The sequence below is a fragment of the Pieris brassicae genome, chromosome Z (assembly GCF_905147105.1).
Source record: "Pieris brassicae chromosome Z, ilPieBrab1.1, whole genome shotgun sequence".
Lineage (NCBI taxonomy): Eukaryota > Metazoa > Arthropoda > Insecta > Lepidoptera > Pieridae > Pieris > Pieris brassicae.
This window is the reverse complement of record NC_059680.1, coordinates 1,619,038-1,636,976: the sequence shown is the minus strand read 5'-3', so window position 1 is coordinate 1,636,976 and position 17,939 is coordinate 1,619,038. Positions and strand designations below refer to the sequence as shown.

At 35.0% G+C, this 17,939-nt stretch overlaps 1 protein-coding gene across 1 annotated transcript; it reads left to right on the top strand.

Annotated features, from left to right (window-relative positions):
- The first annotated feature begins 436 nt into the window (after nucleotides 1-436).
- Nucleotides 437-17,445, top strand: LOC123718967 (segmentation polarity homeobox protein engrailed-like). Its single transcript, XM_045675991.1, has 3 exons — nucleotides 437-860; nucleotides 15,561-15,652; nucleotides 15,997-17,445. The coding sequence occupies exons 1-3, from the start codon at nucleotides 449-451 to the stop codon at nucleotides 16,225-16,227; spliced, it is 735 nt and encodes a 244-aa protein (XP_045531947.1). The 5' UTR covers nucleotides 437-448; the 3' UTR covers nucleotides 16,228-17,445.
- Nucleotides 17,446-17,939: the final 494 nt, after the last annotated feature.

Genomic DNA, 17,939 nt, shown 5'->3' with positions numbered 1-17,939 from the left:
CCATCTTTTTATTCATATTTTTTGTCAGTTTAACGTTTATTGTTAACTATGTCGGTTATTTTTACAAGAAAGTTAGTCAAAAGTTGATAAAAATCTATTTTGTTTATATTATATCATTTATCTATGAATAATTCAATAATGTTTTAATTACAAAAACAAGTTTATAAACAACTTAATTTTTGTGTAAAATACGAAACATGGCGGCCAATAATAAGACCGTCAAATTTAATTGAATCTATTGAGCCATGCTACATTTGAATTACAAATCACTACCCACTAAACAATCAATACATCTATCTCTATCCCACAAACCTAATCTCAATAAGTGTTTGCGAGACGGAATATTTATCAAGTTACGCCCATTGGGACGGGTGAATTCGCCCAAGGCGTGTCTCTAACGGCGAAATCGACAGTCGCTCGCGCGCCGTCGCCGAGATCGCTCGTCAATATGGCGTTCGAAAACAGACCGTCCGAGCTCCGCGTCCCCGGTTCCTATCAAAACCAGTACACCTGTACAACAATTCAATATAGATCGATAAAAACATCGAGTTCGCCGCCGCCATATTACTACGAAGACGTCAAACCAGTGATAACAATACCCTTTTCGATTAACAACATTCTTCAACCAGATTTTGGTTTGAACGCAATTCGTAAGACCAAATTACAATTGGGTCGAAGGACTGTGTCCAGCGAAACCAAAGAGCCAAAGATCGTTGAGCAAAAGAGGCCGGACTCGGCTAGTTCTGTTGTGTCTTCTTCGAGTGGTTCAACGAGTACAGACACGAACAGCCAGTCTGGAAATGGAACTCTATGGCCGGCGTGGGTCTACTGTACGAGATATAGCGATCGACCAAGTTCAGGTTAGTTGAGTTATTATTTATGTGTACCATTAGTTTAAGTGCTATTTCGTTTACGTCGTCAGCCTTTGGTGACATTTCTCTGTTCAACGTTATTAGTCAGGCTATTGTGAAATTAACTAGCAAACAGATCGATTAATGTTATTTAAAGTTATATATAAGTGGATATAAGCTTATAGGCCATATTTGTATTGATAATTCTTGTGTTAAACAACTTCACAGAGATGGCTTGATTGATTTTTATCTATATATAAGTTTTAATAACCCTAAGTGATGGAGTATCTTTCAATAATATTAGCGCTGTGATCTTTAAATTAAACAATTGCTCGCTAGTACATATATTATATAGTTTGATTAAGGTATTTGCTTTTATATATTTAAATACAATAGTATTATACTAGCTGTGCTGTTCCACCGTTTCATTCCATTAACGAAAGCCTAAAGCATTCGGTAAATAGACTTTTAACAGCAGGCATTGTCATAGATAATATGTCTTCTATAAAACTATAGTACATTGCTCTATTGTCAAGTTTCCGCATCATATGGGAGTCTTTGTTGGTCTTCATAGCTTGACATTAGCGTAATTTATAGCCTTTGTCCATCAGGGATGTAGGATATAAATGTTAAATTCAAATCTTGTAGTTTTGGAACCATTTGCAATCGGACAAATTTTTTCTCTATTTCTTTTTAGTGTTAATAGACAAATACAAGTATTGTGTTACAAATTTCAATAACACAGCTGCCTGATCGTTTAATTTTCAATAATGATAATATACAGCTTAGATTTATTACATTTTATACATTATTTGTATCCTGTTGTCCTATACTATATATGCTATATGTTAGCTAAATTCAGTACCGTCGATCGGAATCCCTTTCCGGGTCCTAAGACCTCCAGCTGTTTCCAGCTGACTGTATCCATGGCCTTCTTTCTACATTCACTTCCTGTTACCGCTTTTATTTCTTATATTGTTATTATATATATAACTTGCATTAATCACGTAATTATTATTAGAAATTATCTTTAAACTTTCCCTCCTCTTTGCCGCAACGCATATTACGGACTTTTAACGAGATTCTTCTTAAAACTACACTAAAACGTTCCTGATGCCTGCCACAAAGCCTTCTGGCTCCAAATGTGGAGCAGACCTATCATTCACCTCGAATTGCTGCGTTTCTGCTGAAGTTCTAAACGCCCTTCGGCGTCCTTTACTGTCTCGAATACCTACAGGAGTCAGGGTGTGCCTGGCTATAACTCTTTCCGACTAAACTGTTACAATTTGTGTCTGTTGTGTCTGACATAGGCTCAACTTTGTCTATGGATTACGAATTTGTACTTATTATGGGAACGTCTTAATATTAAAATATTTGTCTTATTGGAATCTAGTTCAAGGCAAATTTGAAGGAAGGTTTTGAATGTATTTGATTATATGTCAATTCGTAAACCGATTTGGATCATCTAGGTGGCAAATGATTCGTATGATCAGCCACCGGTTCCAGGTCAAAAAAAATTGTAATCAGGTTCATAGTTTTCGAGATATTAACTGTAATGTCTAATCAAACCAGCCCGCTTCTAAGTTTTTTATATCGTAAAATATAATGTTTTAACAATAGTTTGGTACATTTTAGTACATGTAACTTAACATTGAATTTATTAACAGTAAGTGTTTTTGTATGTTTATATATCGTGGGGCGTTCTAGATCCAGATCCAATGATTCGTACGTTCAGGGACCAGCTCCAGGTCAAAAGAATTTGTAACCGGATTCATAGTTTTCGGGTTATTAACTGTAATGTCTTATAAACTATGGATTGATCCATTTAGTTTATAAGATTTGAAACAAATGTTATTCTTGTAGATTTAATTTAAATATTTTTTTAAAGCAGTGTCGGCCTAGTGGCTTCAGCGTGCGTCTCTCATCCCTGAGGTCGTAGGTTCGATCCCCGGCTGTGCGAACGTTCCCTCGTACGAAGGAAAACATCGTGAGGAAACCTTATTGCCTTAGACCCAAAAAGTCGACGGCGTGCGTCAGGCACAGAAGGCTGATGACCTACTTGCCTATTCGTTTTTCAACGAAATCTGAGGCCCAAACCTAAAAAGGTTGTAGCGCCATTGATTTATTTGTTTTATGAGCGAAATTGCGTTAAAGGTGTAATAACATCTGTGCCTGACACCTTTGATTAGTTGGTAAATAGCGATTGAAACAACTGTTAAATGAGACTTTCGTTAAAACGTTATAATTTATTATCAAGTTGAAGTACACATGGACAGTCGTTATAGTGACACCAGCCGACATAAACACATATAGTCTTTAGTTTTTTCACCACAATATTGAAATTGCAAATTTGACAGATGTAATGATATAAATGTGGTTATTTTAAGTCGCAGTGGTTTAAGATGTTGTTTGAGTGTTTCAAGGCGTTAGTGGTTGCTGTTGAAAGGCTTTCAATTGTCACTAGTGATAGTAGGGTCAAAGATTTGTTAGTGGTTGTTCGTTTATTAGTGGTTTTACAATAACGGGCCACGTGGTAGTGGTTTAAAACGGTTAAATATATTCGAGTGGTTACAGTGATGTTTAAATGTTTTTAGATATGTCTGAGTAGTTTATTAAAAGAGTTTACAGTGTGGGACATCCTGTATATGTCCTTTGTATGCGCATAATGCGCATCTGTCATTATAATGTTAAAATATGTATGTTTTTGAATTGTATGTAAATTTGTGTGTTTTATTCTTTAAATGGAGAGGCGTTAAACTATATTAATGTAAAAAAAAACTATTGATAGTTGTGTGGGTAGATACAAAAAATTGCAGTATTATTCCAATAACTGTGTTTTGCAAAAAAATATTTATTTATTTAAAAGCCCGTGAGGGTATGAGGGTGAAAAGATGGAAATAACTTTAAAGACTTGGCGTGGGTAGCATGAAAAGTTCTTAATATTCTTTTAGGAGGAAAGAAAGAATCCTCTAAAGTCCCGTTCTCATTCCACATCTTGAGCACTGTCAAAAGTTCGTTTCTCCAATTGAATAGAGCATTTTCCTCCCTCAAAAGCCGGATACGCATCCACTAAAATACCTTTTGTGGGCGTCCAGTAGACTCGTCGACCCTATCCTATAAAAAACTGGTACTAGAATAAGCGACCTATAGGGCCATGATTCCATAGACCATTATTAGCCCCAAATCCACAGAGCTTACAAACTATTTCCCAAGCTATGCGAGAGAATCGACTACATGACAGCTGTCATCATGACATTAACAGTGTCAAGGGGTCGTATGAATTTTAACTGTTTTAAGCTGGAGAATAAACAATACTTATTGTCAGCGGTGGTCTAGTCCAGGGAATCTCAATTAGTTTTGGGCGTGGTAGGTGTGCTGGAAAATTTTGACGAGGTTCAGAAGAATAACGTTATTCTTGTATTACATAGTACAAGTACTTAAATTTGCTCCCTGTGACAGATGCAGATCTTTTAATGCAGCCATTTTCTCACTGTGTTGTGATTTGTTGAGAAAAGCACCAGCTTTGGTGTCACCAAAGGGCCAAACCAAAGGGAACAAAATCTAACCTAAAACAAAATTAAACAATTTTGCATCTCTTACGCAAGGACTCATCAGTACCAATTTAGTGGATAGAATAGAGATACAGGCCCCATCTAACCCCTAGTTGCGTTTGATCCAGGACTTTTTGGCCACCCTGTATATATAGTGCATAAGTAATACTTGCACGGTCCCTTACCACTGACTGGAATGTCGACATGTATGTATGCCTAACGGGAAATACTTCGATAGCGCGTTTTAATGTGTGACGTCATCATGATTGTAGCGGCATGTGGAGGCAGGAAGGTGCTCGCCTTAACCAATTTTGATGAAATCTCTGTGTCAGATCTGCTAATAGTGTATTTCTTATATTCTTCTGTAGATCATGTCACTGACCTCACCTCCTTCACTTGCCTTCAACAAGCCTTAGAACCTGGATTGTAGAATTAAGGGGGGGGGGGGTTGTCTCTGGAATATTTTCTGGACTTTCGTCGAAAGCGTTCACCTGTCATAGCTACAAATATGTTTTAACAAATGACTTCATAATTATGTAACATTTAGAGTTTATGACATCCGCCATCTTGTTTTTATCTTGCTCTATTTATGGATTGTCTATGTACGGTAATTGAAAACGTGTGCAACTATTTAATTTATGGTTTTTAGTTTTTACTTTAGCACTTGTTTTCGTTCCATAGTTCAAATAAGAATAGGAGGACTTCAAAACCCCGGAGGTTTCGCGTTCCATCTTCTCTATCCGTGGACCGATTTGGATGGTCGCTGTGTCTAATGATTCGTACTATCAGCGACCAGGTCCAGGTGAAAGGGATTTTTAATCAGGATGACAGTTTTCGTGATATTACCTGAAATGTCTGATCAACTCCAACACGATTTGGTCCCTTATTAGATTCAAATGAACATATCTTACTAAGTTATTACTTTAAAAAATTCTCGATTTAGACGCTTATAAGATTTTAAGGGCGGGGTGAAGTCTGACAATGTCTTTAAAAACATCAATCACGCGGTTAACAGACGAGACATTCGTCTTATTAAAACTCCAAAGAAAAGAGAAGGCGAGGAAGCACCAGCTCGATGGTACTCTACGGGGGCAATCCAAAAACCTCAAATATATTCTCTTCATCCAAAATTATACCACTGGATAGCTGAAGTATCGTGAACGAAGCGAGACGCAGCGGTGGAGAAGTAAGCGCCGCCATGTTGGGGATTTGCAGCAATTACTTTTGACTCCATAACTATAACTCATCAGCAACACTCCATTTTTTTGGGAAACGCCTTGCCCATGTGGGGCGTGACAGCTAGAGGCCCAAGAGTTTCTTCCAACTCAATTAAAAGATAAATAAAAACCTCAATCGAGCATTATTTATTATTATTTGGGCACCACTAATGTGGACGCAGGTGAACTGAAGTATTTCCGAAATAATTCGACTTGGAGTCCTTCAAAGAGCGTACCAACTACAATAAGGCCGGCAACACACTCGTGAGCCCTCTGGCATTGAGTGTCTATGGACGAAAGGTGTTTCCTAACCCATTCGACTTAGGGTCCTTCAAAGAGCGTACCAATACTTTAATAACAAGGTATTTGCAAACCTTCTAGCAGTGTTCATAACATCAGTAGAGCCTCCTGCCCCCTGTTCTATAAGAAATATTGTAGCTATTAGCAAAACAAAGTAACCTTATTAACACATTTGTTCGAACAAAAACCTACATAAACCACTGAGCCAGCGATGCGTGAATTTTTAATTAATGCTATCAACGCGCAAAATGGATTTTTTTATCGATTGAAAAAGTGCTAATTTGTCTGAGTCTATCAACACTTAGGGATCGCAAGAGTGATTCCCATTAAAAAAAGGAAGATTGTTCCAGAAATGTGAGAATCTCTCAGAAAGTACTGAAGCGATTTCGGTGAAACTTACGAGTGTTCCTAAGTTGGAGCACATGCCACTTAAATCATCACCTCGATATGTCTTCTGTGTTTCAATCTTATGACATTATCAACGAAGGTTAAGAGTAGGTTATACCTAAATACATCTTCCCCCCAAAAAGAACGAAGGAAAATTGCAAGGACACACATATGTGTGTGTGTGTGTGTGTGAGATATCTCCATAATAGTCAAGCTGATTTTGATGAAATTTGGACTGTTACCAACTGGGAATATATATTGTGTAATACAAAAAGCATCACCCTAATATGTCTTTTTGTTTTTGAGTAATTTGTCGTCAAACTTACGATATAATTTACGTAGGTTGTATTTGTTACCTCCAAAAATTGAAAGTTCATCCTTATCCTTATATCTCCATAACTATAGAACCGATTTTGATGAAATTTTACCTATATCTTATTGGAAATATATGCCATTTAATACAAAAAGCATCACCTCAATATGTCTTCTAGTTTTCGAGTAATTTGTCAACAAACATTTATAAAGCTATAGATAATTGTTTGAAGTCAAGTTATTAATGCAATCCCAAAGTGTCGCATTGGATTATGGGACATTGGGGCACAAGGACAGAATTTAGAACCGAAAGACAGATTACAATTATAACCAGTTCAATTAAACGTTTGTAGTTTTTGTTATGGAGTGTTGTGCTTTTATCGATAAAACTTTTTTCATGATTACTAAAAAAATTGGACCTATGTCAAGTTAATACTTAAATAGGTAAGTAGGTGATCTGTTCTGGAGCCGTCTGAAGCTCCAAAGCTTATTCTAACCCCGTACGCGCGTCCGTAGATACCTAATAGATTATGTCCAAATGTATGGAGAAAATTACAGCTTTTGCAACCAATCTTCTAATCAATGGGAATGAAGAATCGATCGTGATGTAATAGATAAAGTCTATCTAGATTTTGACAAAGCTTTTGACCCAGTGCGCTGTCTTATATCAAAATTTGAGCAAGGAATATTAATCACCTATTGGAAATATGTTTTCAAGTTCGCATCGGAGATACATTGCCTCGTCAAGTATCAAGTAGCGTACCTCAGGGATCAGTACTTGGATCTTTAGTTTTGTTCTGTACAGATTTCACATTTCGCTCTTGCCGGCATGTAATAAGAAGACAGATAGGTGATGAAATCTTTACTGGCCACTATGTTCCAAGAATTGAGAAGGCCTTTATTTTAAGTGAGAAGATTTAAGGTAGTTCTTTAAAATTGACCACTTCTCTCAGTTGTATTCTTCATTGCTGAAGGTCGTGTAAGGTTCTTGCTACTCTGCTAGTGATATCTCTCCACTTCTGTAGCTTAGTGAGAGGAGACCCGTGAGAATAGGTCTTTTGTCTTCCTTCCAACAACCCGAACCCGATAACCTGGACGAGGTGGTTGAGGTTCAAACCGTGTGTTTGACTAAAACACGCTTCCGGAAAATGAAAGTGTGATCTGTTTCATGATCATATGCATTTAATAGGCAAGTAGGTGATCGGTCTAAGGCAAGCTGGTTTCCTTACGATGTTTTCCTTCATCGTTCGAGCGTATGTTAAGTGCCCATAGAAATAAATCCATTGGTACACAGCCAGGGTTATATGACCTCAGGCATGAGAGTCGCACGCTGAAGCCACTAGGCCAACACTGCTCTAAATTTGACAGAAGCTAATAAATAAAATAATGTTCAAACATTCAGAAATCAGCATTTATCGACACTTCCAGTGATAACTATACAAAAATCCATCTGCTTTTCTTGATACATGCCAGGGGACGTATGGATGAGTTTGGAAATTTATCGATACTGTAAATATCGACAAATTTTATCGACTTCCCCAATCCCTAGTGTACGTGGAAAGGCCCACCTTGCGCTGTGTTTTTATTCGAGTTCTTATATAAAAGAATTTGTTAATAACTTGATTTTATCCGTTTTGGTTGAGCTGTTTTTTAATTAAAGATATAACGTTAAAATGCCTGAGAAACAATTAAATAAGGGAGTTTGTCTATGGATTTTTAAGTGTCTTTTTGTCTATTGTTTTTTTTTTAATTTCGATTTTGTTTATTATTGCGTAAAGCGATTTGTTTAAGGTTTCGTAGGGTAATTTTCGTCTATAGATATTTATGTTTCTTTATTAAACTAACAACTAACCGTTTAAACGTTAAATTAAAATATTTTTCTCTACCTCAGAAAAGCGTGAAAATATCAAAAACCACTCAACCGATTTTAAGTTAAATTGCACTGTTAGTAATTCAAAATATACCTAATTGAAATCAATAAAAATCATCACGATATCACTTTTAGTTTCCGAGATATCTGCACACAAACATACACACAAAAACCTCGGATATATATCGTATACTTATATTTAAGTTATTTAAGAATCATACCTAATTTTCCATAAACAATTTTCAATTTTCCGAAACACCCCATTTCCAATCTATTACGCGCGATAAACATCTTCGCGCGTGTGGTCCCCGCCCTCTTTTGCGTTAAGAAATTTTGATACGGCATTTTATTATCTACAAATAATAATAGACCACGTTTGAGAGGGTATAGCCAGCTAACTTTAATAGATAGATATATGCTGTCAAAGACTTTTTTGTAGATGTATAAGCGAGGTATAATTCCTTCATACATAGTTATGTTATATGTCAAACGGTTCAGACAGCAACTGTCAAAATATCACCGTCGTGTCGTTAGAGTTTTGCAGGATTAGTTTGTGAAGATTATAGTTCCATTTGAATGGGTATTGCCAGCTATCTTTAATAGATAGATATATGCTGTCAAAGACTTTTTTGTAGATGTATAAGCGAGGTATAATTTCTTCATACATAGTTATGTTATATGTCAAACGGTTTACACAGCGTTTTGAAAAATAAAAAGCGGTATCCATTTTTACTACAACATTACGTATTCAAAGCACGTCTCCAATGAAATCTCAACCTTATTCGAAAATCTTAGTTCAAGAGAGTTTAGAAATTTGGTCTTTATACCTTTGGAATAAGGATTATAATAAAACATACAGTTTAGGAAGATTAAACATAATAGGTTTTTATAAATAAGGAATCGTTTTAAAAGTAACGGACCATCCGTATTGAAGATTAATACTTTGTATTAAATCGAATTAATAAAAGAATTATACAATCAAGGCTGCATTAAATCAATATTACCAAATACGTATGCGCTATAGAGTGCCAGGCGTGGCATGAACAATTATATCATAAAAAAGACGTGGTATGGCCATAAAATATAAGTTCAACTTTGAGTAAAGTTTTGGTGAGGTTCAAGTTGTGCACCTAATTAATGTTGTGCTAATTAAAGATTTAAATGCCTGGTAAGTGGCCACAGCTGGATTCCAGTGGTCAGTTCCTGTTTGCTCCATTATGCAAAGATTAAAAGTTTCATTAACAACACCTTGAGCTGGAAGACATCCACGGTACGCTTCACAAGACTTTCTTTTGTGAACAAGCGAATTGTGGCATAAACTTTGCTTTTGTGTTTTTTTTTTGAAATATTGAAAATAACTCGTGTTGTGGGTTTTTACGTTCGTATTGTGTCAATAGAGGGCGCTAACAAACATTACTTTATTATCATGTCTCCTACATACGTAAGCAAGATTTTTCTTGGTTTCTTGCCTTTTTTCTTCTTTATTACCATACAAAATTATGCTTTAAAGTCAAATTTTATTTTATTTATGGTATAAGCGCGACGCGTGCTCTATGTATCCATGGACGAACACGCAATGAAGGCATTAATAGTTCGTTGTTCTAATGTATTCCTATTTTTTATATTTCCCTAATCAGTATTGAGTTATGTTAATTTATAAATACCTATAAACATGATTTAACTAGGATATTCACTAATTATTTATGGACGTTTTTGTAGATACAAATGAGTGGAACAATTTCGCACAACATACTTTTGTTATGTGTCAAACGGTTTAGACAGTAACTGTCAAGTATCTAACAGCTATCACCGTCGGTTTGTCAGCGTTTTCCTGAACTAATTTAATTATATTTTAGTTGCGTTTGGAAGGGTATAGCTAGCTATCCTTAATGGATAGATAGATGCCGTCATAGACTTTTTTGTAGATATAAAAGAGAGGAACCAGTCCACCATACATAGTTATGTTATATGTCATACGGTTTAGACAGTAACTGTCAAAATCTCACAGTCGGGTTGTCCGTCCAATGTATAAACTATGATTCTGCAAAAATACTTTACATTCATAAAACATTAGTGCTTATATAACGATCAAAAGCCCTACAGACCATTGTAATTCCTTGTTGGGACAACCCCACAGTTTTTTAAATTAATATACCCCATTAGTGTAACCCCGTAAACAATTTGAGGTCATTAGGACATAATTTATTTGTCTCGTACAAATTCATTATTTCTAATTGGCAACACTAGCGTTTGCGGTATTTTAAATGTTGCCATTGAATTTATGTACGCGTAATTACTTTAAAACTTTGATTTATTGTCAAATTATATTTAAAAACGAAGTATATTACGATGTCGTGTAAACTGCAGGTTGAAATTTAAAAATCGAACATTTAATTTGAATTTATTCATTTGCTATTGTGTTCGATTTTTGAAAATCTTGTATCTTGATTTTTTGAAAATCGAATATTTGATTTCAAATGTATTTTAAATTTTCTAATGTAAAACAAATTTGAACTTTTAAACATCGTATCGATACATTCAACTAGGACGGACGTGTTCGGAATTTAAATTCAAAGTTTATTTGCTGTTGCGATTGGATTCTGAAAATCTTGTACATTGACTGTTTAAAAAGCTAATCTTTGATTTTAAAGTATTTACCATTTCTAATACACGTAAAACTGTTTAACAATAATAAATACGAATAAAGTAAAACATGGGCAATCTGTGTAAACATCGAACAATTAAATTTGATCGTGTTTCTAATTTCAATTTATTCATATATGCTGTTGCGTTGGTTTTTTAAAAATAATACAGTGACTTTATCGAAAAATCGATTCTTTGATTTCAAAAGTATTGAACATTTCTAATATAAGTAAAACAGTTTTATAGTTCTAAACATCATTCAACTAGAACGTGTTTTAAATTCAAAGTGTATTTGCTGTTGCGATCGTATTTTGAAAATCTTGTACATTGGCTGTTAAAAGGCTAATCTTTGATTTTAAAGTATTTGCCATTTCTAATAAACGTAAAACTGTTTAAATCTTCTAAACATGGATAGAATTGCATTTAACTAGAACATGTACTAAACTTAAATTCCAAGTGTTTTTGCTGTTGCGATTGGATTCTGAAAATCTTGTACATTGGCTGTTTAAAAAGCTAATCTTTGTTTTGAAGTATTCTAATTACGTAGTATCTAAATGTCGATCAAATCAATTTGAACGTATTCCTAATTTAAATTTATTTATTTGCTGTTGCGTTCGTTTCCTAAAAATATTGTACATTGCCTGATTAAAAATCGAAAGTTTGATTTCAAAAGTATTTAAAATTTGTAATGTAAAACACATTTGAACCTTTAAACATTAATCAATGTATTCAACTAGAACGTGTTCGAAACTTAAATTCCAAGTGTTTTTGCTGTTGCGATTGGATTATGAAAATCTTGTACATTGGCTGTTTAAAAATAGAATCATTGATTTTGAAGTATTCTAATTACGAATATAAGTAAATCAATTTGCACGTGTTCCTAATTTAAATTTATCAACTTGCTGTTGCGTTGTTTTTTTTTTAATCTTGTAGTGATTGCTTAAAAAGCGAATCTTTGATTTCAAAAGTATTGAACATTTCTAATACACTTAAAACAATTTTAAACTTCTAAATATGGAAACTTAAATTCAGAGTGTTTTTGCTGTTGCGATTGGATTATGAAAACCTTGCACATTTTGAAGTAGGTATTCAAATTTCTAATAAAAGTAAAACATGGTAATTCTTTTTAAAAATCGAACGAATCAAATTGACCGTGTTCCTAATTTAAATTTATTTATTTGTTGTCGCATTGGATTTCTTAAAATCTTGTACCTTGACTGTTTGAAAATCGAATCTTTGATTTCAAAAGTATTGAACATTTCTAATATAAGTAAAACAGTTTTAAACTTCTAAACATGGGATCAATACATTCAACTAGAACGTTTATATATTATTATAACTTATAACTATTATAAAATTAAAGTCATGAAAAACATCGAATTTGAAGGTGTTCCAAAGTATTTAAATTTGGAACACCTTCAAATATTCAGAATCAACTTGCCCTATCCATCAATGTTAAACATACGCGTCTACCTGTCAATCCTTCAAATTATTTAGTTCGATTAAAAATCTTCACATAACATTGTTATGTATTTAATCACGAATTACACATTATCATTAAAGACGAAATCGCTATTAAAAATAACGTAGTACCTTCCGATACAAGGCAACGTTTCACTAAAAAGAATTTTCCAAAAGAATTGTAGATTTTTCAGTGTTTAATTAAAAGCATTTATAGCGCAATAAATTGTCTACCGCAAACGTTTAATTCTAAACATACGAAAATAGATCGTAAAACGAGGCCATAAAATCTAGAATTGTTTGTAATAAAAAAATGTCGGGAAATGCAAATTTTTTCGGCGTTTTGCGTCAGCCGCTTGGATGGTTGGCAAACGAATGTATAATTATTCAACTACAAACGTTTTGTCACATGTATATATTATCACTGTGTATTTCCGAACTGATTCGACTTCAGGTCATTCAGGAAAAGAGCTTACCGATACTTAAAAGGCCGGCAACGCACTCGCGAACCCTTTGACGTTGAGGGCGGCGGTATCACTTACAATCAGATGATGGCCTGTTTGCCTCCCGTAACATACAAAAAAATCACGCCTTATTGTAAGGGGTAAGCAGAGACCACGGATTTTCACTTGCTACGGTTCTGATATACCCCGCCTCATCCACTTTCATGACATTCACCATGCAAATTGGTGCTTTTGACCTGTCTTACTACATCTAAGGCCAGTATATATATACTACTTGTTAACCATCTTCTCATCCATTTGTCCCATCCATCCCTTCCCTAAGACTATCATCACTGTTTTCTCTATATTATATAATTTGGTTTCAGTCATTGTTAAGTTACTATTTCATTAAACCATTAGAAGAGTGGAGTACCCTGATGAACAGGTCTCTCTAGACTTAGTTCAGGGCCTCCAACACCAGCAAAACAATGAAACTCGTTTATAAATAAATTTAACACCAAGCCCACCAAGACACTCCCTTTCGTATCCTTATCTTCTCCTCTTCAACCCACATTGCTCACCTATTACTTATCCTATACTAGGGAATGCAAACCCGACTCGAGATCGTTAATTCGAGATCCCGCGGGATTAGAAATATCAATCCGGCGGGATCCCGAAATTTTCGGGATCTCGTATAGTTTAAAAAAATAATTCACGTGACTGAATACGATGAAAACTGCATGTTTGCGATAGTGAGGTTAATTAAAATAAAATATTATTTGAAAGAAAACAAAAGCCTTTATCTTTTAATATTACGAACCAAACAACTAATAATTTTAATTACATGAACATAATCAAAACAAAAGTAGGTATAGCTCAAGGAGATTAAAATTTGTGATTTTGAAAATAACTTCTAAAAAAAGAGTATCTTCTGAAGTGTCTCAAGAGTGCTATCTGCTAACCGGCATCTAATGTCCATTGCAATGTACCCTATGTAATGTGCAATGTCGCGTGAAGCGTCCCGAGCGGAGGTGTGTAGAATCGCTGACCATTGCAGCCCAATCCCGTCAATCTCGAACGGGATCTCGTCATATTATGCTTCGGGATTGATCCCGAAAAATTACACGGGATTTTGCGAGATCGGGATTGCATTCCCTATCCTATACACAATGTTACCCCACACATACTTAACGCTCTCATTTCGTGATTTGTTCTATTTTAATTTTTGTTCTGACACGCCCATTCACTAACGTATATACGTTAGCGTGGTAAGCAATCCCTCATGTACGGCCAGTCGAACCTCGTTTGAGATTTCTTGGCACTTAATAATATGCAACGCTTCATTAAGTCGACGGCGTATCACAGAAGGCTAATCACCTACTTGCCTTTAAAGACAAATGTACATAGAACCCAGGTCTAAAAGGTTGTAGCGAGAACATCGAACCTTCATTACGAAGGAAGACATGGTAAGGAAACCATGGATCCTTAGAAAACCGATCACCTACATGCCTATTAAAAAACAGATACATTAGAGGCCCAAAGCTCAAGAATTGCCAATCAATAACAGTTCCTTGTTGAAGTTATTACATTTACGGTTTTAAAACATTCCATCGTTTTAAATATCAATATTTCTTAATTAATTAGTACAATTAAACTATAATAAGGGGTATAATTACGTATAATTGTATGTTTTGATAACAAAGTGGTTTAATTTGGTATATCTAATAAAGGAGCGTTTAACGAAATCGCTAAAGCGTTTGTGAAAGTCGAACACAATATTTTGAAAATATTTTGGATCCAGCTGTGTGAAGCTTATATATGAGCGTATATTTAATAGACTAGACTAGAGATTATGTATCTTTGTACTCGTACAGCGGTCAGACAATATGTATGCTCGATGCAACAATAAGTTAAATAGAGAATAGTAAGAATTATAATCATTAAAAGCTGAAACCTGAACTAACAGATGGATCCCAAAAATGGGCGCCCACATAGCATACAAAGCTACAGATCGATAGAACGATGTATGATATTGAAGCAAATAATAGATGAAATAAAAATAATATCATTATGAATTACTAAGGTAGCAAAAGGTACAATATAACTAAATAGACTACTTACCAGAATTGTACAATTTTGTTTGACGTTCCTCACATCAACAGTGTGCACTCGGTTTTTTTTCTTTACAACGACCACTACTTAAGCCTTGACTTGTTTAAGCTATCGCGCAATATGCTTAAGTATTAAGAATAACCATAGCATCCTGCATCATGAGCACATCCCAGATACCCTCACTTTAAATATTTCAACCCTTTTATAAATATTGTTCCATCTATGGCTGTGTCTTTAGTAGGTATAATTGTTATCATCATGTTTCGTGATGATATTTCTAAGTGTTATAATGTATGACGAAAGTTTCCTTCACTGGGTTGGAACCTAGGAAGGCCACAATTGTTCAAAATTCATTACTACAGAATGTTAAAAAATCTAAAGAATTAAATTAAAAGATTTATTTTATTTATCAGGTCCAAGGAGTAGAAGAATGAAGAAGAGAATGACGCCGGAAGAGAAGAGGCCGAGGACTGCGTTCAGCGCTGCTCAGCTGCAGAGATTAAAGGTTCGTTTAAAATTCCCACAGCTTTAGCTGTCTCTTCTTATTATTATTGCAAGCCTTATTGTGCGTTTTTTATAATTAATCAATTTAAATGTACCACTGTCTTTGCATATTGATTATTTAAAAAATAAAAATAAAACATCATATTCTTAGTAAATTTAAGCGGTGTTAACATTCAAAAATGAACCTTCGACCTCCGTGTAGTCTTGTTAGCTATGGTAGGATCCCGAATCACAATCAGAAAAATCCCGAATCTCATGAAATCTAAATTAGATGTTACACAGCAAGACTGGCCTAAGATTCATACTTTTTCATCACACTTTCCTAACACACCATTTCTATTGCAGCACGAGTTCGCCGAAAACCGGTACCTGACTGAGCGCCGACGCCAGGCGCTGGCTGCAGAACTGGGCCTGGCGGAAGCGCAGATCAAGATCTGGTTCCAGAACAAACGAGCAAAGATCAAGAAGGCTACGGGTCATCGGAACCCGTTGGCTATGCAGCTCATGGCCCAGGGGCTTTACAACCACAGTACCGCGAATGAAAGCGATGATGATGAAGAAATTAGTGTTACGTAAATGATAATCACATTCTGGTTGATTAGTTATTCTTAACTGTATATATTTGAGCAATGCACCGAACGCCGGACTGATCACATACGGTTGATCACGGAAGACTGACCATGGAAGGGCAGAACTTTTGACGATATAAAATGATTGAAGATCTATTCTTGCTGTCGAACCCATGGAAGCAAGACCACGGCAGGTTGATGACAGAACAATTGTCGTTAGAATTAATTGAAATTATTGACACTCTATTTTTGCTGTCGAACCCATGGACTACAAGAGAAGCATGACAAAATATATGTCAGAACGGTCTTGCATTCGAACAACATCCCAATATCCAATGGCACTCACGTTGAAGACGATTCGAAGGGTGATTTTGCGTTAAAAGTTTCCTCATGTGGCTTAGTGGAAATCTAGAAAAACGCTTGTGGATTGGAAAGGGCTCTGTAGTAGAATATTGTAGTCAATGTTGATTTTTTCTGGGAACCTTTTTGTAACAGCTCCTGTTATTTATTATAATTTCGAAACATTTTGATGCTAATATTCCTAGAGGAATATTAGCATCAAAATGGAATGCGCTTTAAGTAATGTTTTTGAATTGTGACTTTATAGATTTAACTCTCTTGAAAGGCCATCTAAGAGTCCGTATGAACTTTTAAGTATGGCACTAAATGTCGTCAATAGTTTAGTTAAGAGTTAACTGTTTATATATAGCGGTTAAGTGATTAGTTAATTGTATATAGTTTTAGAAAATTCCTATATTTAATTAGCGTCATATATAAGAATTAGGATTCTGAAGCCTGTGCATGGCAGGCCTTTGTACGCCTGATACGTGGAACCTCCACGTTAGCTTGAAAACGAAATTAGTTTTTGTTATAATTTGTAGGAGGGTAGGACCTCACAGTTCTCAATTACTGAATTTTCTATGTAATGATTAGTAATGTATCGTTAAGGAATTCTTTAATATATATATAATCAAAATTAATTAATTATACAGTATTCATTTCGGCCTACCCTCTTTAATGAATTTTTAAATAATAAAGTGATAACAAAAAGCAATTGATGGCTGATTGATTACTAATCCTTTAGATATACATATATATACTTTCCTGACTGGAATTAGCCCTGAAAATTTATATTACGTTTGTGTATCCGTTAGTTAAATATGGGAATTGTAAATGATGCGATATCATAACCAATTTATTGTAATTTTAGATAAATTATTTCGTGTATAAAATTTGTATCTTCCATTTTATTTGTACATTTGATTGCACTATATTAAAGATATTGTTTCAAATTTGAATTTATTTTAAACATATAAGCCTTGGCCTGAAAACCCAGCTATATAGCCTCTTATAGCATAGTTCCAACTGCCACTCGAGTGCGTTGCCGGCCTCGTATAAATTTGTACGCCCTTTTCTCGAACCTCAAAAATGTCCTTAAAAACGCTCAGTTGTCGAACGAATCGAAAAAATAATTTACCTAATTGGAGCTTTTGGAGTAATATATAATAATCTTTAAGTATTCAGAAGATAGACGTAACCAAAGATTTAACGCTAACGGTGCCGCCGATACTACGTCCGCACAACACGATGGCTGAGAGGGAATGACTCGGCGCGTCGACAGTTCTACGTTCTACCCTCATATTATGTTTAGATTCGATAGAATTCTGTTTTAGGAAGCTTTTACTATCATTACAGCCATTTTAATTAATGGACAAGTAG